This window comes from Cherax quadricarinatus, chromosome 82 (assembly GCF_038502225.1).
Source record: "Cherax quadricarinatus isolate ZL_2023a chromosome 82, ASM3850222v1, whole genome shotgun sequence".
Taxonomy (NCBI): Eukaryota; Metazoa; Arthropoda; class Malacostraca; order Decapoda; family Parastacidae; genus Cherax; species Cherax quadricarinatus.
The window spans coordinates 10,327,191-10,354,413 of record NC_091373.1 but is presented as its reverse complement, the minus strand read 5'-3'; the positions used below and the strand labels follow the sequence as shown (position 1 = coordinate 10,354,413).

At 39.1% G+C, this 27,223-nt stretch overlaps 1 protein-coding gene and 1 long non-coding RNA gene across 2 annotated transcripts in view; one reads left to right on the top strand and one right to left on the bottom strand.

The window, feature by feature from the left end:
• Positions 1–27,223, bottom strand: part of LOC138855137 (uncharacterized) — a 403,243-nt gene that overhangs the window by 290,057 nt on the left and 85,963 nt on the right. The window lies entirely within an intron of this gene.
• LOC128702917 (uncharacterized) overlaps positions 1–27,223 on the top strand; it is a 275,217-nt gene that overhangs the window by 180,393 nt on the left and 67,601 nt on the right. The window contains exon 2 of the mRNA XM_070102592.1: positions 16,785–17,029. Coding sequence (XP_069958693.1) covers positions 16,801–17,029 — 229 coding nt within the window. The 5' untranslated portion in view covers positions 16,785–16,800. The remainder of the gene's footprint in view (positions 1–16,784; positions 17,030–27,223) is intronic.

The following is a 27,223-nucleotide window of genomic DNA, read 5'->3' as shown; positions in this document are numbered from 1 at the left end:
TAGCTATTTTTGGGAATAAATCAACAGATTAAACATACCTATTAAAATTTTGAGGATTTGAGGGAATATGAAGACAAATATATATATATATATATATATATATATATATATATATATATATATATATATATATATAATACCCCGTGGCTGCAGCTTCCCTCCAGCAGTGTTCCCAAATTGGGTTATGTATCACGGAACAATCCCTGTTTTATCCGCATGTGTTGTGAGTAATTTTTATCAGTTTTGGTATAATCTTCTCAGTAAATCTCAACCGGAATTATAATTCGTTTTCTTTTTTTATTTTCTGGTATGTTATTACTGCAGGTTTTCGTTAATTATCACCAGAGAAGTGAAGGATATTCGTTGACCACAATTCCATAGTTTTGTAATAGACAAAGTCATGAATGATAATTATTTTTTTAATACTGCTAAAATTATTTTTATGAGTGATATTTTTAAATTACTTCTTTGAGAGACACGACATCTCACAGCTACATATTTATACCAGCAAGAATTTTGCATTACTGCATGCTGCTAGCACCAACAGCCTGACTTATAAAGCTATCAGTCAAGAGGCAGGGGGGAGATGACCCCTGTAATCATCAACATATATTTATAATTACATATTTTTAGCCTTACTCCTCTACCTATAATTACCTATAATGGGGTCTGTGGGACACCTCGCCTCCACCCGGTCCCAGACCACAGCTCGCCTCCACCCGGTCCCAGACCACAGCTCGCCTCCACCCGGTCCCAGACCACAGCTCGCCTCCACCTGGTCCCAGACCACAGCTCGCCTCCACCCGGTCCCAGACCACAGCTCGCCTCCACCCGGTCCCAGACCACAGCTCGCCTCCACCCGGTCCCAGACCACAGCTCGCCTCCACCCGGTCCCAGACCACAGCTCGCCTCCACCCGGTCCCAGACCACAGCTCGCCTCCACCCGGTCCCAGACCACAGCTCGCCTCCACCCGGTCCCAGACCACAGCTCGCCTCCACCCGGTCCCAGACCACAGCTCGCCTCCACCCGGTCCCAGACCACAGCTCGCCTCCACCCGGTCCCAGACCACAGCTCGCCTCCACCCGGTCCCAGACCACAGCTCGCCTCCACCCGGTCCCAGACCACAGCTCGCCTCCACCCGGTCCCAGACCACACCGAGTAATATTTAAACGCTTAATACACAAAAGCCTGTATCACTTGCTCCAAGTTTGATATTTATTAACCAAACAAATACTACAGAATGCTAATTAAAAGAAAATCAATTCTTCTTACACCTGAAGAAAGAAGGAAAATACAAAAGTAATACAAATAATAAAGATTTGAGATAAAGAAAGTTTTTCTAAGGTTTTTGTAGAGTAAGAAGTAATTCCAGTGCATTTCACGCTAAATGACTACATTTATTTTCTTTGGTTCTTTTCAGAGCTAAACTTTACACTTTGACTCTCAGAGAAAGTTTCATTTAATTTCATCAAAGGGAACTCCGATTACTCTTAAATCTACTGAATTTTTAGCCGACAATTGAGTGCCTAGACCTGATGAAAATAAGCGTTTTACTCTATTCACGAACATATTCTCTCTCTCTCTCTCTCTCTCTCTCTCTCTCTCTCTCTCTCTCTCTCTCTCTCCCTCTCTCTCTCTGTCTCTCTCCCTCCCTCTCTCTCTCTCTCTCTCTCTCTCTCTCTCTCTTTTCCGCCCCAACACAAGCCTGTTTGTAAATTTAGGAATTCCAGCTCTGGACCATCTCTCGTTGTGAGCAAAACGAGAACTGTCATCAGGATGGGTGGTTGCAAAATGCTGGTGGTTCTTGGTCCGACAGGGATGTTTGCCTGAGGACACAATTCTACCACTAACTCGACAGTACGAGATTGTTGCAAACAGTAATCAAGACTTATATTTACAGACTTGTGCTTTGAAAGTAACATATTACACATACTTAATTCTCAGGACACGGTATACAACAGATACGTTAACAGTTTTTTCATTCTAAAATAAAAAATGAGGATAGTTTGGTATATTCTTGGGGAAAAAATAATGATTTAATACCCTGCATAAATTTCAAGTACATTGGGGAAAACCTGGCAGATTAACCGTCCTGTGAAAACTTATGAACAGTGGGATTCTAAAGTAAGAATTCACTGTTCACAGCAAACTTACACATTTGGTCAGTTATTTACTGTTTTCAGTTACCACTCTGTCCAGATAAAGTGAGTTATGGTCTCGAGATTGTTTCTACCTGCAATCAGACTGCAGAACACAAAATTCAGAACAATAAAAATACGCTATTACAAATCAATTTAGCAGACTGGGCTATCCAGAATGCTTCAAAGAGTGGTCAAAAAAAAAGTCAATATTATTAAACAAGAAAATAATGGCAACATGAAGGTGTTTGACAATAAATTTTATTTTTCTTACCAAAAAATATACGCAAAAACAGTATCAGCTAACAACATAACTAACAAAATAATTATGGTACCAAGGGTCGCAAAACCTGAACTACACTTTGTACAATCATTCAAATATGTTTCCGTTATATATAGCACAAAACGTATAAAAACAAAATCTCTGAGTCAGTTTTGATTGCAACTAAGTCGGTGGAAACCTGATGCTGTAACTACCTTGGCCCTGAAGTCAATTCTTATTTCACCTATCTTGGCTACTGTTCCTACACCTAATCTAGTTCCTTGAGCTGACTTACAATATGTGACTTATGCCAGCTGATCCGTCTATTTTTCTTGTTCCTCGTGAACACTTGCTAGTCTACGAAAGGAAACTGCTGAAATATATAAATCCTTTGTTTTGATCTTTTATGTCATCATATATATATATATATATATATATATATATATATATATATATATATATATATATATATATAAAGATAAAATAAAATCTCTCTCTCTCTCCTTATATCAAAAGATTTACTATGCAAAAATATGCAATTTTAAAAAATACTAAAAGAAAGTTACAGTTTATGAGCGTCAAATGATGTGCTTAAAAAATAATTATTAAAAGTCTGAAACTGGTGACCAGAGCATAATATTTTAGACTAGAAACTTCCCTTGCAGCTGCCATGGTCATAGGGGAGGATAGAGGGGAGAGAGGGGAGAGAGGGAGGGAGGGAGAGAGAGAGAGAGAGAGAGAGAGAGAGAGAGAAATGCTACACTGAATAATTAAATACATCCAAACACTACTAACACTCAACTAAAAAAAAAAGGTGATCCATAACCAGTTATAAATTTCCTGTTGGGAAAAGCATTAAAAAACATCCATAACTGAATAAAAAATAAAAGCATAAATAACAAACTCGTAAAACACGCCAAAATTCCGACCCCCAAACAAGCCCTGGGCAGCAGAAAAACAGAGCAAAAATATATATATAAAAAAAAAAAAAAGAATACTAAACGAGGCAGTTTCGAGAGAGTACTCGACCCTGATGCTACTTCCTGCCGTGGTCAACGAGGAATTTTTATGCAAGAAGCGTTGAACAGTAGTACCATCTCCACTATCATTATAACCACCAATATTTATTAAAACCAGCACAAAGGCTAGCAACAGCAGTTTAGTCTGTTAGCGCTACTACTACCACCACCACCAGTATTATCTACAAGACTGGCACTACCACGAGCATCACTTCTACTACCACTATTATCCACAACGCTGACACTACCATTATTAATTCAGCCACTTGTGTCGTCACTAGCACCAGCATCAGGCACCAGCCCGAGTACATACAACACCAACACTACTTAATTACCAGCAATCAATATTACTCCCACCACCGACACCAGCACTACCAACAAAAAGAACCACAAATAACACCAGCACAAACAGAAATGTAGTTAGTTCATGTGACATCTTCCATAAATGGTAATTGCAATTTCGTCCTCTTCTTTTTGTTCCTCATACTAGCTGTCTAGATCATAAATTCTTCCTAACTTATGCGCAAATGTTTTCATGCATACAGGCATGTCATAAATTCATATTTACAAGCCGGAATACGAAGATAAACACATTTATATAGATATCGTGCATGTACATGTATACGTACATATACACTCGCATACACGAGGTTCTAAACCTCGAGAGGTGTATGTCTCTCAATGTATACAGCGGATGTTACCTTTTATTCATATTTTAAGGAAAAAGTATTCTTAAACATCCTCAAAAGTTAGGTAGCCTGGTTTACAAGCCATATTTCTTTCCAGTCCAGGCACATCAGTGGATCTCAAGCATGGTATCAAGCAATATATTCTCCTTCTGTATGTTCTGATTTCGTAAACGATATTTTTTCAATGGACCACGCAGAAACAAGCGGATATATATATATATTATATATATATATATATATGTATATATATATGTATATATATATGTATATATATATATATATATATATGTATATGTATATATATATGTATATATATATGTATATATGTATATATATATATATATATATATATATATATATATATATATATATATATGCAATAAGATCACAGTAAACAGGTGATTTCAGAATATGCAAAACAACCACTCTGAAAGAATAGAGAAATTCCAAGCGCTTTCGTGACTACTCACGCTATCAAGGAACTATGAAAGTAAAGCATCCAAGGAAGCTATGTAAGGGGTCTGGCCAGCACCTCACTATCAGATCCCACAAGTTGGGTCGGCGCGCGTCAGGTGTTTAACCGTTGTGGGATCTGATAGTGAGGTGCTGGCCAGACCCCTTATATAGCTTCCTTGGATGCTTTACTTTCATAGTTCCTTGATAGTGTGAGTAGTCACGAAAGCGCATGGAATTTCTCTATTCTTTCAGAGTGGTTGTTTTGCATATTCTGAAATCACCTGTTTACTGTGATCTTATTGCATATATATATATATATATATATATTTATATATTTATATATATATATATATATTTATATATATATATATATATATAGGGGTGGTAGAAGAAAATATTCAAACAGCTCCGTGGAGAACCTTGAGTTTCCCCTGAGGTACGTTTATTGTCTTCTCTTAGGATGAGGGTCCCCAGTCCAGAGTTGTAGAGGTGGTACCTCCCTATATTATATATTTATATGTATTTGTCAATATATATATATATATATATATATAAATATATATATATATATATATATATATATATATATATATAAACACTGTTCTCTGGCCGAAGGAGACTCGAACCTACGAATGTTGGAACAAGGTACGCAGTGCTTTACCATCCTCACCACACTGGACTAATACCTTGGCGCTCAGCTCACACTAGACGTTGATCCAAGGCAGCCAGCTTTCATGGGGAAGGCTTACAGTTTTTCATCTCATCCCCTGCATGTTGAGGATGGTAAAGCACTGCATACCTTGTTCTAGGGTTCGTAGGTTCGAGTCTCCTTTGGCCAGAGATCAGTGTTTGTGTACAATTCACCTACTCTTGCGAATTCCTTGCATATTATATATATGTTATATATATATATATATATTATATATGTATATATATATATATATATATATATATATATATATATATATATATATATATATATATATATATATATATATAGTATATAATATACACACTGAGGGTGTAATCTGGTTTAGTAAGCAAGCTGATGGGCCGCACAATGTCGGTAGGGAAGTATACAATCTTCACCCAGAAAGCATAAACCACTTTGCGTCAACCATAATATATGTACAGAGATATAATTCACTGAATATTAAGAAGACACTACCTCTTATTCCTAAAATACGCGGCACTTCGTCTTGAAGTTGAAAAATATTCAACGTTTTGTATTGTCCTAATTGTATAATTCCTTAATCCAAATTAAGTACTGCCGGCAATATTGAATAGAAGCCAGTTCGCTGAGAACGTTTCGCTCTGCGTAGAGCTTCATTATTGGATGAGTTGATAAAACTCTATATAGAGCGATACGTTTTTCCGATGATTGTTCTGCATCTTAGGTTTCTTTCCCTTATTAAGAATTCTTCTTGGTTACTGTAGACAATTATCCACAACCACTACTGCTGACCAAAAATATTTAATACACATCATTCACTGTCACTGGAGCGCATCAAGAACATTTCTCGTACGTTTTATGTTGGGTTCACCTCTGTCTATGTCGGGTCTACTTAATCCACTCCCCAAAACTGGAATATATTACAATACAAGAGAGCGTAATCAAGAGGAACGTGGAATCCAATTTATTTCTTGTCGAGGGAATGCAGGCTGTTTCTTTGACGCAACTAAATTTAAATGCAACGCGTTGTAAAACAATAATGAAATACCTCTTAAATATTAATAACTGTAATAATGATAATGTTAATATTAATATAAAAATTACATTATTATTATTATTATACCTTGAACCGTTAAGGCATTGTCTTCTCTTTTTACACAGGAACGAGATAGCTCTCAATGGTTGCCATGATGGCCTCTGGTAGAATACTTCCTAATGCATAATAATGCAGATTACATTTTCTCAATAATACAACCCAGTTACGAGAACCCGAACATAACTGGAAGCGATCCGATATTTCGTTATTGGAGAACGAAAACGGGGGCTAAATGATCCTCCTGTGTTTACTCCCGATAAACAGTGAAAAAAATTGGAAAATTAATTGTTATCCTGATGATTGCTCATTATAAACGAAAATAAGGTAAACGTAAAGTCGTATGATTGCTTTCAATACACGAAAGTTAAAAGCCGGATAGTTGCTCGTACGAGAAATTACAGCAAATGAAGAGCCGTATGAGTTACAATTGGTTTAGCCGATCGTAAGTGCAACAACGCCAGTGGGAAGTGCAACGGCCCCAGCTTCATTACACAATAGTGCTGAGCGAGACACTGGTTAACGACACTTCTCTATTACCGCCTCGTCTGGTTTGTGGCTAGTTGTAGGTTGTTAGTGTGGTAGTAGGTGTCGTAGTTGCTGGTGTAGTGGTATGTGTCGTAGTTGCTGGTGTAGTGGTAGGTGTTGTAGGTTGCTGGTTGTGGTGGTAGTTGATGTAGGTTGCTGGTTGTTGTGGTAGTTGATGCAGGTTGGTGGTTGTGGTAGTTGATACAGGTTGGTGGTTGTTGTGGTAGTTGATGCAGGTTGCTGGTTGTTGTGGTAGTTGATGCAGGTTGCTGGTTGTGGTAGTTGATGCAGGTTGCTTGTGGTTGTGGTAGTTGATGCAGGTTACTGGTTGTTGTGGTAGATGATGCAGGCTGCTGGTGTAGACAGCCTGTACTGTCTGCACAGACAGCCCATGCTGTCTGCCAGCTTAGTTCATATTTCGCGCCACTCAGGTGCTGCCCTCTGTAGCCAGGCCTCTCGGTAGGCACGCCAGCCTGCCGGCCCATGCCTCCGCCTCACTCACACAGCGGCCTAGCAGGAAGACACAAGGCCTCCCAGCTCTCTCTCGTGGCATGGCCCTGCCCGGGCCATGGGCACAAACACACAAGCCTGTGTACCCACCACGACTTAACAATAAACTAAGAAGCCTCCGAAGACGTATCATTAACCACCCGCTTGCTACAGCCTACCAAACAAACCCGTTATACTGGTTGTTGTGGTAGTTGATGCAGTTGCTGGTTGTTGTGGTAGTTGATGCAGGTTGCTGGTTGTTGTGGTAGTTGATGCAGGCTGCTGGTTGTTGTGGTAGTTGATGCAGTTGCTGGTTGTTGTGGTAGCTGATGCAGGTTACTGGTTGTTGTGGTAGTTGATGCAGGTTGCTGGTTGTTGTGGTAGTTGATGCAGGTTGCTGGTTGTGGTGGTTATTACAGGTTGCTGGTTGTGGTGGTACTTGATACAGGTTGTTGGTTGTGGTGGTACTTGATACAGGTTGTTGGTTGTTGTGGTAGTTATTACAGGTTGTTGGTTGTGGTAGTTACTACAGGTTGCTGGTTGTTGTGGTAGTTACTGCAGGTTGCTGGTTATTGTGGTAGTTACCACAGGTTGTTGGTTATTGTTGTAGTTACTACAGGTTGCTGGTTGTGGTAGTTGCTGCAGGATGATGGTTGTTGTGGTAGCTGTTGTAGCTCGACGATAAAAGAAACAATTTGCAATTCAAGCTTTTACTGAGGTAACGTATCGCTCTGTTCAAAGCTTTATCAAACTCTGCTCAAAGCTGGACACCACCTCACCCACGCAGGAACTTAATGAAGCCGTCGCTGGCTATAAAATTCCTCTGTGAGTGAAACGTTGCGGGTAATAGGGGATTCAATATATTATTTCATTTCATCCAGTAGTGACTAACAAAAATCACAATAACACGATTACAAACAAATCATAGATCAGATGAGACTCGAACCCGTGGTAAACGACTCTTAAAACTCGCCGGCCAGTGTGCTAACCACTGGCCTGTGACGTTTAGGAATGACTTGCTATGGTTTCGAGCCCCCGCCAGTTCTGTGACTTCATCATGTAGTACTGAGTGTTTTGTAGTTCTCTCCACGTTGCGTGTTCCTTTGATATTATAGCTGACTAATGGTTGCTGATATTAAATCTCCCACTTTTCAGTTCTCGTCGAACGAAGGCTAGTTACCTGTCCTATTAAATTTTAGTAAGTTCCTTACAATGAAGGACTACAATAAACAAACAAATTCATATCATCCACGATTTAACATCCAAGTATATGAAATTAAAATGATGAATAAAAAAGCAAGAAATCTTTATAAACCACATAAGACAAAATTACGAACAACTAACCATAACAAAGTGACTTATTATCCATTGCACTCAAATCAGATAATATCAACCAGATAAAAAAAAAAGGCGAAGAGTAACCAGTCTGTTAGACAAATCTAACCAAATAAAAAATGAAAGCCTATTGGTCTAATGAAAGCCAATTGGTTTCATGAAAGCCAATTGGTCTAATTCAAAGTAAAAATATGAAAACAAGCAAAGAAACCACAACAACAAAGCAAGCACGTTAGATGCAACAGGAAGCTGGTTGCTCGTCCAGGGAGAGCAAACTCAATATTGTAGATCGTGGGATTTCTACACTAATGACATATCTACATAAAGGCAATATGAGTTGATCCTCCATGGAACATCAGGGAAAAGAAGCAAGAGAGAGAGAAAGATAGATTATATAATATATAATATATAATATATATATATATATATATATATATATATATATATATATATATATATATATATATATATATATATATACTTGTATGCAGGGAATGAGACTGAGATCCTGTTAATATAAGGCCCTACCCTTTAGCCTAATTTGGGGAATTGATCCGGAAATAAGAAACTACCAAACCGCCACTGTAACCACACTAATATGAACTTCAATAAGATAAGATCAGACCGGTCACATACTGGTCTGGGAAATGTTACCAGGGGTCACTAGGTGCGACCGTAGACTCCAGGTCTTCAGAAACCGTCTTCAGTTCCCACAACAAAACCAGAGTGCAGCTCTTCACCCCAACTGTTGGCTGGTTACCACAGTTCATGTGTTATATATAATCCTGCACACTTCACATGGAGCCACAAGCTGAGTCTCGACCCCCGTAATCACAAATTGGTAATGCGCGCTCGCACACACACACACGCACACACACGCACACACACGCACACACGCACACACACACTTAAAGATAATCTTCATGAGTGAATGGATTAAGGGAGAAATATTTGTAAGGAAGAACCTGCTGAAAGATTCAATTACGCTCATTAGGGTCTTCATACAGAAAGATATGACCAAGGAAGAATGGATTGGAGCGTCTTAGGGGGTAAGTGAGAGAAAGAGAGAGTGAAAGAGAAAAGGGGGGAATATTTGTTTTCGGAGATAAGTAGTCAATTTCAGTTATAGAACGCATGTAGAAGACCAGAAGAGAAATCGAGAAACGTGATTATTACCGAAAAATCCTGTTTATTCACTCTTAGATTTCCATCCCCAACTAATCAACGTATCCTTATTATTCACCGCATCGCCTCAACTCCTCCCAGTATCAGTCATGGACGTCCTCCATTGAAACCCTCCCACATATATCATACCTACCTATTCCTACGCTTATTCCCTATCTTAATTTTTCCACCCAAAGCAAACCCCTTTTTTTCACACACCCAAAAATTTACCCACAACTATACTTCATTTAAACAAGTACCTTAAAATGTTCAAAATACAAAAATTTAAATTTATCATGACCAACATAAGAAAATGTTAATGACACTGAGTCTTAAAAGAAATCGGAAAATCAAGCATGAATTTGTGAATTCCTGTGTAAATTTACTCAGTTGGGATAAAAATGAGAAAATGAGACTAGTGACAGGATGCGTTATTGAAAAAAGATATAAAATAATAAAGATTTGACAGACAGGACGCTCGTAGTTACGAGGGGAAGGAAACTAACAGACTCCAAGTGCAGGATTATGTTGTTAACAGGCAACAATAAGCCCCATATAGAGGGCAACCATAGGTGCCGATATGGGATATCAGGAAAGAAACGTGAAAGAGAAATGACTAACAAAACTTGTAGATACTGTAACAAAGAATTGACATGAGTCTAATATTCACACACACACACACACACACACACACACACACACACACACACACACACACACACACACACACACACACACACACACACACACCATCAGTGTTCACGGGATGGTTTCTTCCTATTTTCCGGCTCGTGGGTTCCCTCCCTCCACGCCCATTTATTCTTCTCTTCCCCCTTTATTTCTCCCTGCGCCCTGTTAAATTTCCCAGTGAAAGCTATTCGTTCATACTATTTTCCCTTTTTCCTATCTTATAACTTTATTTTATTATTATATACATAATTCGTAAAGTTTAAAGCCTATCGACTGCACGATGGATATTACCTAGACTCAAAGCACTAATAATAATGATACTTTGATCCACTTTATGGTATTTTAATGAAACTCGTAGTTAATATTAATTTAGAGACTTATGTCATATACCACTCTGTGTACATACACACAGTGATACAGCCCTGTCAGTGTATATACTCTGATTGTTATACACCACTTGGTGTATGTATACTGAGAAAGGCGTACCATTCTGTATATATAAATTGATGCACATCTAAGTGTATGTACACTAAGGAATGCACGTCAGTCAGTCAATATACACTGAGATATGCATACCGCACGGGGAATATACCAAGAGATACCACTCAGTGAATATACCAAGAGATACCACTCAGTAAATATACCAAGAGAGATACGTTTCGATGTATATATTACAAGAGACACTCATCTCTTTCATTCTTCCATACTTCTTTTCCCTTTAATTCCATCTAAACATTCTCCAATTTCACCTTTTCCAGTTTGTAGTTTGATTCTTTGATGGCTCCTTTACCCACTATTAACACCAACGACATAACTAGCACTTAACACTGAGTTAATGTACCAATGAGACTCCAACTGGTGCTCGTGGATTCCCAAAGCTACAGCCCACAGTGGTTGCGTACCGATTAAAACAATTATGGAAGCATAAACCTCTTTATGGTCACTCTCCTTCGCTGGGGATATGAGCACAAACCTTAATGTAACATTCCCCTAAAATGTTTCTTTCCTGGCAATGGCGGTAAGGAGGAGAATGAGAAGACGAGGAGAAGATAAATATAAAGACGGAGCAGGAGATAAACACAGAGATAAATGAGATGGAGGAAAAAACTGAGGTGGATGTGGAGGAAACGATCAATGAAGAAATGGAGTGGGTTAGGGGGTGGAATAAATGAATATGGAAGAGGAGACTTACGGGTATCGGAGGAGGTACAGGTTGAGACGATGTGATGAAAGTTGCAGACAAGAAAAAAATGTATACGTACCTAACAATTTAACGTAATACATATATTGACATTATACTTTCAACTCCAAACTCATTTACCATTTACATTTGTGAACTAAAAAAAAAAGGAGCTGTAAAAACACAACAAAATATTATTCATAAACTGAAAGACGTATTAATGGGATATATAAAGAAGTAATAATACAACTAATGCTGTAAATATTAATAATTAAAATTTACGTACTGATGATGGAACACCACATGAATATCTCTGTTCATGTAGATAAAAGTAAGTAATTACGAGTATGTAATGATACGTGTAACATACACACACACACACAGAAGGCAGAGAACACACGAAAATAGGGAGATCAGTCGCAGAGCCAGGAATGAGTACGCACAGGTAAGGAGGGAGGCCCAGCGACAGTATGAAAATGACATAGCATCGAAAATCAAGACTGACCCGAAACTGTTGTATAGCCACATCAGGAGGAAGACAACAGTCAAAGACCAGGTGATCAGATTAAGGACAGAAGGTGGAGAACTCACAAGAAATGATCAGGAGGTATGTGAGGAGCTGAACAGGAGATTTAAGGAAGTTTTTACAGTAGAGACAGGAAGGGCTGTGGGAAGACAGCACAGAAGGGAACATCAAGAGGGAATATACCAACAAGTGTTGGATGACATACGAACAACTGAGGAGGAGGTGAAGAAGCTCTTAAGTGACCTTGACACCTCAAAGGCGATGGGACCGGACAACATCTCCCCATGGGTCCTTAGAGAAGGAGCAGAGATGCTGTGTGTGCCTCTAACCACAATCTTCAACACATCCCTTGAAACTGGGCAACTACCTGAGAAATGGAAGACAGCTAATGTAGTCCCCATATTTAAGAAAGGAAACAGAAACGAGGTACTAAACTACAGACCTGTGTCTCTGACATGTATCGTGTGCAAAGTCATGGAGAAGATTATCAGGAGGAGAGTGGTCGAACACCTGGAAAGGAACAAGATTATAAATGAAAACCAGCATGGGTTCATGGAAGGCAAATCTTGTATCACAAACCTCCTGGAGTTTTATGACAAGGTAACAGAAGTAAGACACGAGAGAGAGGGTTGGGTAGATTGCGTTTTCCTAGACTGCAGGAAGGCCTTTGACACAGTTCCCCACAAGAGATTAGTGCAGAAGCTGGAGGATCAGGCACACGTAAAAGGAAGGGCACTGCAATGGATAAGGGAATACCTGACAGGGAGGCAGCAACGAGTCATGGTACGTGAAGAGGTATCACAGTGGGCGCCTGTTACGAGCGGGGTCCCACAGGGGTCAGTTCTAGGACCAGTGCTATTTTTGATATATGTGAACGACATGATGGAAGGAATAGACTCTGAAGTGTCCCTGTTCGCAGATGACGAGAAGTTGATGAGAAGAATTAAATCGGACGAGGATGAGGCAGGGCTGCAAAGAGACCTGGAGAGGCTGGACATGTGGTCCAGTAACTGGCTTCTCGAATTCAATCCAGCCAAATGCAAAGTCATGAAGATTGGGGAGGGGCAAAGAAGACCGCAGACAGAGTATAGGCTAGGTGGACAAAGACTACAGACCTCACTCAGGGAGAAAGACCTTGGGGTGACCATAACACCGAGCACATCACCGGAGGCACACATCAACCAAATAACCGCTGCAGCATACGGGCGCCTGGCAAACCTGAGAATAGCGTTCCGATACCTTAATAAGGAATCGTTCAAGACACTGTACACTGTGTATGTTAGGCCCATACTGGAGTATGCAGCACCAGTCTGGAACCCACACCTGGTCAAGCACGTCAAGAAGTTAGAGAAAGTACAAAGGTTTGCAACAAGGCTAGTCCCAGAGCTCAAGGGAATGTCGTACGAGGAAAGGTTAAGGGAAATCGGACTGACGACACTGGAGGACAGAAGGGTCAGGGGAGACATGATAACGACATACAAGATACTGCGGGGAATAGACAAGGTGGACAGAGATAGGATGTTCCAGAGAGGGGACACAGGGACAAGGGGTCACAACTGGAAGCTGAAGACTCAGACGAGTCACAGGGACGTTAGGAAGTATTTCTTCAGTCATAGAGTTGTCAGCAAGTGGAATAGCCTAGCAAGTGAAGTAGTGGAGGCAGGAACCATACATAGTTTTAAGAAGAGGTATGACAAAGCTCAGGAAGCAGAGAGAGAGAGGATCCAGTAGCGATCAGTGAAGAGGCGGGGCCAGGAGCTGAGTCTCGACCCCTGCAACCACAATTAGGTGAGTACAATTAGGTGAGTACACACACACACACACACACACACACACATATATATATATCAATTAATTGTTTTTATTAGCTTTTGTGAGAATTGAGTTCACTCCAACTTGTGCCATTGTTTGCTGTATAATGGAAGTGTGCCAGGGAGGAGCACTGGACGAGATTAAGAAAGGTCTGAGAGCGGCCCCGGGAATATAAAGCAGTTGTTGGAATTCAGGTAGACTTTCTACGAAAAATTTGTTCCTTGGATATAGGTGTGTGTGTGTGTGTGTGTGTGTGTGTGTGTGTGTGTGTGTGTGAGTGTACTCACCTAATTGTGGTTGCAGGGGTCTAGTCATAGCTCCTGGCCCCGCCTCTTTACTGGTCGCTACTAGGTCCACTCTCTCCCTGCTTCATGAGCCTTATCATATCTCATCCTAAAGCTGTGTGTGTGTGTGTGTGAGAATGTGTTTGGTTTCCATGCAGTAATTAAAGAATGCCTCATCCAGTCGGCTCCAAACTTTTAAAGTCTATAAGTTGAGAATGCGGCCTATGAACGGCTTCAGACTTAAATTGCTGATGCATTTTGGGATATTAGTTTGTGTGAGGCAAATAGAGAATGCCTTATCGGAGGCAGATTCGTCTGTAAAAATTTGCATTTGTGGAGTAGAAATATACCTAGTTGGATGAATCTTACTGTAGCCAGCTGGCCCAGTGGCTAACGCGTCGGTCTGGAGCACGACTCTCTAACCGCGAGTTGAAGCCCCGCCAGTCGTATAGTTGTTTACAATCGTGTTACTACAATATCGTGAGGCAGGTACAAAGGTCTGTGCTTATGAGACACGAGAACACATTACTTCGATAGAACAGAGACCATAACACATCTAGATTTTATACTAATATATAGAAGAGCCGATTATGTACTCGGGTACACTTTTGTTTTTCTTCAGTCTCCAACAGTTGTGCCATAACATGAAAATAACTCTTCTGACTGGTTTCATCTTTCATTGTTAATATATCATTGTTAATATATCATTGTTAATATATCATTGTTAATATATCATTGTTAATATATCATTGTTAATATATCATGCTACTGAGACATGGGTCTGGATCGGTACTGGAGTGTATGAGTACCAACTTACAATTTTTTTGTGTGTGCATTAACTTTTTTTTCACGAATCAATTTGGGATAAGTGTATTTTTAACTACTATTTACGTTCGTTTATGTCTTTGTGTCTGCACGTTTTTGCGTGTGTGGGTTTAGGCGCCTTTAATACCTTCACCCATTCTCTTAATCTTTTCATTTTCCTCTTGTCTTTCTCCCTCAACATTTGGCTCCACTCAGGCGCTGAGGTTGTGGTATGAGATTAATCCCGTAAAGTTCATCTTTTATTGCTGGGAATTTGGCATTACTGAAGTATGACGTAAAGATCAAAGTCAGAGTAAATACCCTTTGGCATCTCCATATTTTTTCCCCTCATAATTCCAGCTTATGAAACGGAGTTTTTTTTGAGAAAAATGTTGTCGTTGAAAAAATATTTGAAATATTTATTATATTTTAGAAGGACGCATCATAAATTCTTGACATGTTCTGCTTAAATTATTGTAAAACAATTTTTTCTATTTTTCATAAAAAGTTTTGTCAAACTAATTTACTTGATAATTGACAAAGGAACACTTATAATGATAAACTTTACTGGCTGCATTTTCTGTGTAATTTAGAGACTAAGTCAATAGAAATGAAAAGGCACATTGCCTACCACTCTCTCTCCGACCTCACATCAAACGTGTAATTTAAAAAGAAATACCTTGCAGTAGTGAAAGACGTATATAATGGCTTATAGAAACTTATAGAAAAATGAATATGCAGATCGCAATCATGTTATACACAGGGAAACATATCTTTTTTACAAAGAACTATTCCGAGAAATATCAGGAACTATACAAAGATAACCCGCGCATAGGAAAGAGGAGCTTGTGACGACGTTTCGGTCCGACATGGACCATTTACTAGTCGCACTAACACACGAGGGAGAGGGAGCTAGTGTATATACAGGAGACGCCAGGGACGGGACAAAGAGAGTTAGTATATTCCTAGGAATGGAGGTAAACAAAAGTAAGTCAGATCATAATAATGCATGGAGTGTGTGGAACTGAATTAGGGTAAGTCAAAATGCCAAGCCCCAGCTTTAGGGAGCAGCCGTGAAAGCAAACGTTGACCTTGTTCGTTATATTTAAGGTGCGTTCTAACTAACGCATTATATTTTAAGTACGAACTAAAATATTAGATATATTTAATATGCAGTCTAATGATTGTTGTATACATGTGTTCTAACTAATAATACGTTATTAGGTTATTATTTCTAGCGTATTCTTCTAGCGTCTGTATGCTTGTCGATCGCGGATATGAATTTGAGGCCATTTTTTTTTCTTATAGAAGTATTTCATGTATATTACAATGTTTAATATTTCTGTAGCCAAAATATATTGTTTTATATATTATAGCTAAGATACTGAATATAACAAACTCTCTCGGTGTATATGCACTAGAAATATACACAGTTATACACTAATTCACACTTTTCAGCAGTAACGGTAAAAGCTGTAGCAGCTGTAGCAGTGCAAACAGCAGCCCCAGCAGCAGCAACAACAGCAACCGCAGGACGCGAGAAAGGAGAAAAGCAAAAGTTGTGTTAGAAATTTTAATCAAAACTTGCTGAGCTCCAGAGCAAAACAGGAACCTCAATGAGAAACCTTTCGTGTATTTCAGATGAGCTTTGTATGTGATGGGCGAGGGGTGGCGGCCAGTGGAGAGCGGTGGTCATGGTGGTCCTGTGGCGAGTGTGTGGGCGTGGGCCTGCCTGCTGGCGTGGGCTGCCATGTGCTCGGGGTGGGCTGAGAGCTGCGACATGGGCGAACTTCGCTGTCACGACGGAAGCTGTGTTGCTGCCGACCAGTACTGCGACGGAGAACCCGACTGTCCTAACAATGAAGACGAACCCAAGCACTGTACACGTGAGTACCTGGGTCATTATACCTGTAGTACCTGGGTCCTCATACCTGTACTCCTGGGTCCTCATACCTGTTGTATCTGGGTCCATATAGCTGTAGTACCTGGGTCCATATAGCTGAAGTACCTGGGTTCCTATAACTGTAGTACCTGGGTCCATAGAGCTGTAGTACTTGGGTCCAGATAGCTGTAGTACCTGGGTACATAAAGCTGTAGTACCTGGGTACATATAGCTGTAGTACCTGAGTACATAAAGCTGTAGTACCTGGGTTCATATAGCTGTAGTACTTGAGTACATAAAGCTGTAGTACCTGGGTATATAAAGCTGTAGTACCTGGGTACATAAAGCTGTAGTACCTGGGTTCATATAGCTGTAGTACCTGGGTCCACATAGTTGTAGTACCTGGGTCCATATAGCTGTAGTAACCGAGTCTTCACACCTGTATCTCACGTAAATACCGATGTCATCACACATGTATTACACATAACTACCTGCGTCTTCACATTTGTACCACATATTAGTACATGTGTTATCACACCTGTAGCGCACACAAGTACCTGCCTCCTCACACCTGTAGCGCACATACCTTCCTGGGTACTTACATCTTGTAGTGCACGTAACTTCCTGAGTCCTTACACTTGTAATACATAAAAGCACCATTTTCTTCGCACGTAATGCTAAAACCTTGAAGCTATAACACAGACGAGTCTAAGATTTTTAGATTTTGCCACCGAAGTGGCTAGTTTATTGTGCACCCCATATTCATCCTGTGGACGGTAGCGCGAGAGCATGTGGATACACAAAGTCTAAGAGATCTTAGGATGTACATTTTTAGTCTCATGCCAGAATGAATTGCATGTGCAGGTGGCTCATTCTGAGGAATAGTTATGAATGATTGGAATTAAAATGCCAGATGCCATCAATGCCGGTCGACTGAACAGAAACTCTCTCTCTCTCTCTCTCTCTCTCTCTCTCTCTCTCTCTCTCTCTCTCTCTCTCTCTCATATTTACTTTGACCCTACGCCACAAACAGCGTAGAGGCGTACTGCTCCCTACGGAAAAGATAGGTTTGCGGCATTCGCCAATTACCAATACGCAACATCACTGGTCCATTCCCTTCCAAAACTCTTCCATATAAACGAATTTTGGAAATCTGTCCATTTATGGGGTAAATATTTCCTCTCCTGAGCCACCGTTGACGGGAAATATTATCGGAAAACCCATCCGCTAGATCGGATACGCTTTGTGTTATATTTTTTTTGGATAAAGTAAGGTTTGACGTGATCGTTGTAGCCAGGAGGGAAGGTTTATTGATTTAGGCAGGCTGGTGCACACGAGTGTTGTGTGTGTGTGTGTGTGTGTGTGTGTGTGTGTGTGTGTGTGTGTGTGTGTTTGTGTGTGTGTGTAATTTCCTATTTGCAATTACCTTTTTCGTAGCTTCTGGAGTACAGCTATTCTGATACAACATATCTTCAGTGTACAGTCTAACACATTATTCTTTTTCCATTTTTCCAGTAACTATAGAGCATCCACTTCATTTCCATCCCATGCTTACCATGCTTCAGCCACTCTCTAAACAATTAGTAATATTACATTATTAATAACGCCCATAGAAGAAGACAGCTAAATTCGTAGGGGTCATACAGCACCTAGAAGACTGAATGCTTTCAGGTTACATTCGAGGAACTGAATCACTGGTCTAGTTCTTTATATCAAGTGCCGCTCACTAGCGTATCTTGAAGTTAAGTCCTCTTTTATAATTATACATTTGTGCATTAATGTTTTCAACAGCGGATACCACCATCAGTATTTGCGCGGCATAAGCTCTAGTTCTTGAGCCCACCCTTTTAAACAAATTTTGGAGAAATAATTTTACAGCCCCCAGTACTGCATTCGATTTCCAAAGAAAGACATTACACAGACAAGCAGTGCAGCTAATTCCTCATACGTCAAGTCTGCTATTCACCGTAGAAATATTGCCCAAACTGCAATTCTCTCTCTCAGTAGAAAGTGCTGAGGTAGCCCACGGAACAATGCTGATTTCCACATCATTACATATTGTTCCCTCAGATCACAATGAACTGTGCAATATTATATTTGAGTTTGTTTTTTGTTCCATTGCGAAGTGTGGTACAAGAAGGAAGGGGGAAGTGAGAAAGACAGAGAGGTAAAGAGGAAGGGAGAGAGAAAGAGAATCAGTAGGGAATGACAAGGAAGAGTCCTGTTACGGGAAAGGGCTCCCATTTGCTCTCAAACGGAAAACAAATGAGTTTCTATGAAAAGAGAATGAGAGATTTAATTGAAAATTCGTACGAACAACACTGTTCTTTATTCAATTAAGAATTTAAACAGAGAAAGCAGCTGACAGTAAATTATTGCTAGGATCACCATGCAAACTGAGAGATAAAGTATATACTGTCTGTGTGTATTGGGCTTGTTATAATAAGGTTAAGAAGTTTTATAAGGTTCTTTTGATAAAAGAATATTAATTTTTGCATTAAATGAAAAAATATATATATATATATATATATATATATATATATATATATATATATATATATATATATATATATATATATATATATATATATATATATATATATATATATATATACACACACACATACATACATACATACGTCCCCCCAAATTCGCGGGGCTAAGTTCCAAGACGACCCACGAATTTGAAAAAACCGTGAATCCTAGACGTGGGTAAAAAAAAATTTCCTATAAATGCTTATTTTTATAGTTTAAACACTAAATATAGCCCCAAAGCACTTATGTAAAAAAAAACACATACAGTACTGTATTGCTATGTCTTCCGCAGTACTAGAATGTAAAATACCGATGTTACCCCCAGTATGTACTGTAATTCATGCAAGCCCGCTTTCTCTGGTATACTGTAATTCATGCGAGCAGTCATCAGTTAGGCGAGCAATTATCAGTTAGGCGCTAAGGAAAAATCAGCGAATTAATGAAGCAGCGAATTCGGAACCGCGAATTCGCGGAGGTCCAAGGTATATGCAGAACAACCTGTGTGAAAAAATTGTGAAATTCCAGGCGTTTCGTGAAAGTTCCTTGATAATGTGAGATATCACGAAAGCGCTTGGAATTTCCCTTTTTTCGCATTAGTTGTTCTGCATATTGTGATATCACCTGTTTACTGTGAGTTTATTGCATATTATATATGTATATATAATTTATTATAATTTATATGTATGTGGGTAGATTGGTAAAGCACTACGTACCTTGTTCCAAGGTTCGTAGGTTCGAGTCTCCTTCAGCCAGAGATCAATGTTTATATAAATAAATATATATATATATATATATATATATATATATATATATATATATATATATATATATATATATATATATATATCCTCCATGGAGAAGTGGAACAGAATTCTTCGTCCGTAAGCTATGCGTGTTGTAAGAGGCGACTAAGATGCCGGGAGCAAGGGGCTAGTAACCTCTTCTCCTGTATATATTACTAAATGTAAAAGGAGAAACTTTCATTTTTCCTTTTGGGCCACCCCGCCTCAGTGGGATATATATATATATGTATATATATATATATATATATATATATATATATATATATATCAGTGCACCACGCAAAAATGAGCGGGTATATACAAATTAAGATCGCAGCCAGCAGGATTCGAAACTACTACTGGGGACGGTCAAGATTCCCAGGCAGCATTCTAGTCCACTCGGCCTGGGAATCTTGATCGTCCCCAGCAGTAGTTTCGAATCCTGCTGACTGCGATCTTTCTTTGTATATACCCGCTTGTTTCTGCGTGGTGCATATATATATATATATATATATATATATATATATATATATATATATATATATATATATATATATATATATATATATGTATATATAACCTGTAATTACAACTAGTAGTACCGACATCTAACGAGCTCGCATGAAGAGACAAAAAAAATTGAAGCTGGTAATGCAATATAATTGAACTGGTCTCTCTGCATACCTAGACCCTCGACTCAGATTACACAACCCACTTATATCATTAGACGGTGTTTTATTGTTGTCTCTGATGGTTGGTATCAGCTGGGTGACAAGACCTCGTGAAGAGTTAGTGTAAGGTTTGAGTGTTTTATGAAGGCATCATAGAAATAATTGTTACGGATCATAGGAGAGGTTTCGGTATCCTGTCCGCGGTCCATCACTATCAAGTATAATTATTAGTGTTATCGTTATTTTATTTTATTATTGTCGAGGTCCTTTTTAGTTATAATCAGAATCATAATGAAATTGAGAAAATATTGTTACTGAGAGTAATGAAAATAGTATTCATAACAATGATATAATACAAGAACAATGACAGCGACAAGAACATCGACAACAACAGCAATAACAATAAAAGCACCAGCAATAACAATAATTTATGCATCGCCAAAATGAGTTTTAATATTGAAATCACCATTAAAGGTTTTTTTTTTACAATAAATTCATAAAAACTCCCCTTATTATTACAAATTCCTCCCTATGGGCCGGGAGAGAACCAGTCATCCTGAAAAAAATTAATTAAACTGTCAAACTATCAAGCTGTCAAGCCTATATCAAAATATTTATATATCTGGATTGTTATAAAACGGGGTGTTATAATTATTTGTTGACGCAGAAAAGCAATTTTGGCACTGGCTCAATTGTAAAAAATCTTTACAAAAGAAGTGGGTCAGGCTGAGTTTATTTGTTTGTCAGTGTAGGTTTTTTTTTTTGTGTGGAGAAATAACGTATCAACCTTCACGCGTCAAAACTTACCGGATTGAATGGAAGAAAAAACAGAGCAAAGGTTTGCTCTGTTTTCTTCTTCTGTTTATAGATATCTTACTCTACATAGAGCTCTGTACATAATGCCATGCTCCAATAATGTCTTTCAGAACAGCGATTGAGCGATCGTTTTTAAAATCAAAGGGACTCTGGTTTGAGAAGTATGCATATATCTCTCTACACCTGCTGATCCTGTTCACCTGGCAGTAGACGAGTTAGTCGACAGTTGTGGGTGACATCACAGAGGTGGCAGCATGATGAAAACAATGCTGTGAAACGAGTTGAGGTACGATAACTTTTACCTTGTAAACAAGAGCTCGTAAAAAATATATTTAAATGTACCTGAGTACATGAAAGTAATTCTAAGTATCGAGATAATAAAGCCTTGTTGTCCGTTAGTTATCATTCAACAAATTGGATCTCGTGTCTCGTATAATGTGTCTCACTGACATTGTAATAAATGCATTTGTGAACAATAATTAACCTGTGAAATCTAGATGGTTAGTTTATTTAATATTAACTTCATCGACTATACGAGGATCATTGAAGTCGCATGTAAATTATTCACCATCAGTCTAGATACTTTATCGTTAAAATAGGAATCAAAGTAAGCTCTTAGCTATAAGCAAAGAGATACACTAAACTAGGAAGACATAACTTTGTATAAAACTTGGTGTGAGGGCATTATCTTACTGCATCACCTGAAAATTGGCCTGACCTCCAAGGAAAACACTTAAGTAAAATTATGCAAATTGTAAATATGCAAATTTTCCATTCTGAATAAAAAATATCCCAACACATCCTAACAATGCTGAATTTAGGAAATAATAACTTAATTAGCCTAAAATATTTTACACACAATCTCTCTCCCTCTCTCTTTCACACACACACACACACACACACACACACACACACACACACACACACACACACACACACATACACACGGACCAGGAGCTATGATTCGACCCATACAACCGGAATTAGGTGAGTACACCCCATATATATATATATATATATATATATATATATATATAAGTACCGGCCGATTCCCACCGAGGAGGGGTGACCTAAATGCCTGGAGAAAGGGTAGCTAGCCCCTTGCTCCCTATATTTTAGTCTCTCTTTACGACACGCACGGTTCAGAAACTTGCAAAACATTTCATATAGTCTCCCTTTGCTACTTACTTTCTAGTGAGCTCTATTCAAGCATTCTTGCTACTTGATAATAGAAAAAGAGGGACCAAATCGTCGTCTAAAGTTTCCTCTCAGAAATACTGGTTAGTTGTAAATTATTTCTGGTTCTACATGGTTCGTTTGAGCATTTAATTGTTATGTCAGTTTGTTCTGATCTTTCTCCTGTCAAGCAATTTTACTCTTTCTCCACTGTCTACATATTAGAAAAATGTGTACGTTATGGTCACATCTATTTTCCGTACTAGTTACATCGTCTTAGGGACTCTGTCGTACCTAACCTTTAAATTTTGTTGGGCTTGCTTTCATCTTTCCAAGGTCAGTACTCTTCCTGAGCACCTTGAAGCTGTGGCTCATTTGCATCTTTATTTTTTTATCTATACCCTTTGTCCTAGCTTCGATTTTTCAAACAGACTATCACTGCTTGCCCTAACTCCTTTGATTCTTCTTATCATCATCATGTCTTCCCTAATATATATATTTTTTTTTTCATTTGGGTTTTTCAAGATCATTTCTCGTAGATCAACCCTCTCAGTTTAGAAACCATTCTTGTTACGAATCTTTAGAATAAACTCTCTGCTTGCCTAGTCAGATGAAGCTTCACGCAGGTGTTGCGTTCTACATGATAGGTCAGGCATACGTTACATTTAGGGTTCTGAATGATTGTTCTGTTTATGTACCATTTCTCGTTTTTTAGTTCTGTATACGCTGTATATGTGCAATTATATCCTGTTATTCTAGTTATAATTGCGGAGTCGAGTCTCAGCTCCTGATCCAACTTCTTAACTGACTGTGTATGAGTGTAAGTCCTATAAAAAGTGTGTGAAAAGTGAATTTATAGTTCCTAAATTCTTTGATCTGTGTACAAGATCTGTTGCTCTCTTGACTGTCAGAAAATACACACGATGAGTGTCTATAACGCTGTGGGCTTTTATAAAAAATGTTAATCCCAGTTTTATGTAATTTATGGTTTCAAAGACAAGTGCTGGCGTATACTGATGATACAACCTAAAGTTCTATATAGACTTAAGGGTCAGGAAGACTGGTGCATTAACTTTCATTTTTACAGTAAAGAGATTTCCTTCGTCTTCAAAGGTACTCATCATTTCTCCTACTTTCTTTCTCTCTCTCTCTCTCTCTCTCTCTCTCTCTCTCTCTCTCTCTCTCTCTCTCTCTCATGTTTCAGGAGGGGAGCAGAAAGGGGACACCTATTGCTATGTATCACGGGTGCTGCCCAGGAAAAACTGTCGTGTTGCTCTCAGGAGTTCTGTTGTTTATCTCACACCACTCTTGCCTCTTCTGCAATGCCTCCTGCATTCTCTTCCTTGCATCTTGACTCCTCTCTCATGCTTTATGCATCTTGACTCCACAATTCTCTTCCCTGCATCCTGCATCCTGTGTCGAGTCTTCTGCCCTACTTACTGTATCCTGACTCCCGAATCTTCTCCCTTGTGTCCTTGAATTTCGTCTCCTAAATCCTCTACCCTGTCTCCCGAATCATTTCTCCTGAATTCTCTCTTGTGTCTTAAACCCTTCCTCCTGAATTTCGTTTCGTGCCTCATAATCGCATCGTTTGCCTCCTGAACCTTGTCAGGATATAATATTGTGATTTTGTATTTTATAAAGATTCAAAAATTAGTGACCATATCCTATGGTCACTGGTCGCTACTAGGTCACTCATCCTGCTCCATGAGCTTTATCATGCCTCCTCTTAAACCTATGTATGGATCCTGCCTCCACTACGTGTGTGTGTGTGTGTGTGTGTGTATCCGTCTCTCTCTCTCTCTCTCTCTCTCTCTCTCTCTCTCTCTCTCTCTCTCTCTCTCTCTATGCCTCCCTGATTCTCACTACAGCCTCCTCATCCCACACTCCAGCACCTTCTCAAGGACCTTGGCACACATCATAACAACCAGGTATTGTCTTAGTCTCAAGACAATTACAGTGCCATTGTTGAGAGACAAACTTCATTTCTCTACCACTGTATTAGAACTTAAATTTACATAGCCTGCCTTAGTAACGTTAAGAAGTAGTCTTTGTTTGTAACATTAAGAATTAGTTATTGTTAGTTACATTTAGAAACCTCTCTTAGTAACATTTAACAAAAAATCTTAATAATATTTAGTAATAACTTTTTTAGTAACGTTTAGTAACGATCAGTCACAAAAATGTAACAATATGGTAAAAAAGTTAAATATATACAATAGTACAAAAATACATAATGGCCTAATTAAGAATATGCATTAGATAGTTTGAAAATAACAAATTTTTAATAATTTTCGAAACAATAAAAGACGAAAAATCTAATGTTATACTTTTTGGAAAATATTCGGCAAGGGTTTAGAAATATTTTTTATATAATATAATAATAAAATAATTTATGAAATGTATGACGAATATAATAATGCAATGGAACACTATATAATACGACACTTCACCCACTGTGAGTAATAAAGTACCACTGTGGGGAATAAAACTTAGCTATTTGCGATAAAACACGAATTTGTTAATATCTTAACAGTATTGTTATTAACAAATTACTGACAGTTATTACTAAATTATTTTTCTCCTAAACAATAAGACAGCGATATTGTAATATTTAATGCAATACACGCAAAATGTTAGCAGAGAGGCCGAAGCAACTAGTGACGGTTTAACACTATTTACCCGGGGTCGATATGGCAAAGGTAAGCATTAGTTTGCAGTGGGTTCGTAACGTGGAGAGCTTGTTGTTAGTGGCTTCCTTTGTGGTGGCTTTATTAATGATAGATTCATTGTTAGTGGGTTCATTATTAGTGGGTTCGATATTAGTTTGGTCGTTGTTAGTGGGTTCGTTAGCTAAGAGTTCATTATTGTAAGATTGCTTAATTGAAGAGTTCGTCAGTAGAGGCTTCATTTGTTAGTGCAGGTTTCGCTTGTGAAACCCTTATTTGCGAAGGGTATTTTGCTGGAGAGATCGCTAGTGTAGGACTTCTTGTTGAATACGGTAGCTGAGGATTCATTAGTGAAGGGTTGGTTAGCGAAGAGACAGTTTTAGAAGGGTAATTAGCAAAGAGCTCGTTAGTGGAGGACCTTGTTATGTATGTGCTGCAGAGGCCTCGTTATGTATGTACCTCATGGATAGGAGTATGGAGAGACGAACAACTGGATTGATATAAGCACCACTGCACACCTTCAGTATTCACTCCGTCCACAACGTTGCACACCTTCACTATTCACTCCACCATCAACGACGCTGCACACCTTCGCTCTTCATTCCACCGTCCACAACACTGAACACCTTCGCTATTCACTCCACAGTCCACAACACTGCACACCTTCACTATTCACTCCACTATCCACAACACTGCACACCTTCGCTATTCACTCCACCGTCCACAACACTGCACACCTTCACTATTCACTCCACCATCAACGACGCTGCACACCTTCGCTCTTCATTCCACCGTCCACAACACTGAACACCTTCGCTATTCACTCCACAGTCCACAACACTGCACACCTTCACTATTCACTCCACTATCCACAACACTGCACACCTTCACTATTCACTCCACCGTCCACAACACTGCACACCTTCGCTATTCACTCCACCGTCCACAACACTGCACACCTTCACTATTCACTCCACCGTCCACAACACTGCACACCTTCACTATTCACTCCACCGTCCACATCACTGTCTAATGATGAGTAAGACACATGTGCAACGATTGGGTGTCTTTATTGTTGAAACGTTTCGCTTATATGGTGGGGTTGTTTAGTCAAATACAGACGAGAATGCATATGAAAACAGCAATAGTGGTGGTGAGACAAAGATAATGTGATCAGTCCATCAACCTTAAATAGGTAGTTTTCGAGGTGGTCAGTTCCCCAGAAGTGAGAAGAGTTCGGCTCCATAGTCAGGAGCTGAATGCTTCTCCAGGCTGAAGGACTGACCATCTCAAAAATTACTTCAGTTCTGAGGGACTAACAACATTTTTACTTCGCCACTACCCCTGTTGTCTCCATATTTATTATCTGTATGTGACTGAAGAAGCCTACAATATAAGCGGAAGGTGATTCAACAGTGAAGATACCCAACTGTTGCACATGTCTAACTCCTCTATTTGTCAGTATTCTATACCATTTTCATAATCACACACTGTCTAATAACACACAATATTAACACACAATACACTTTATTCTTGCAACACCTGAGGG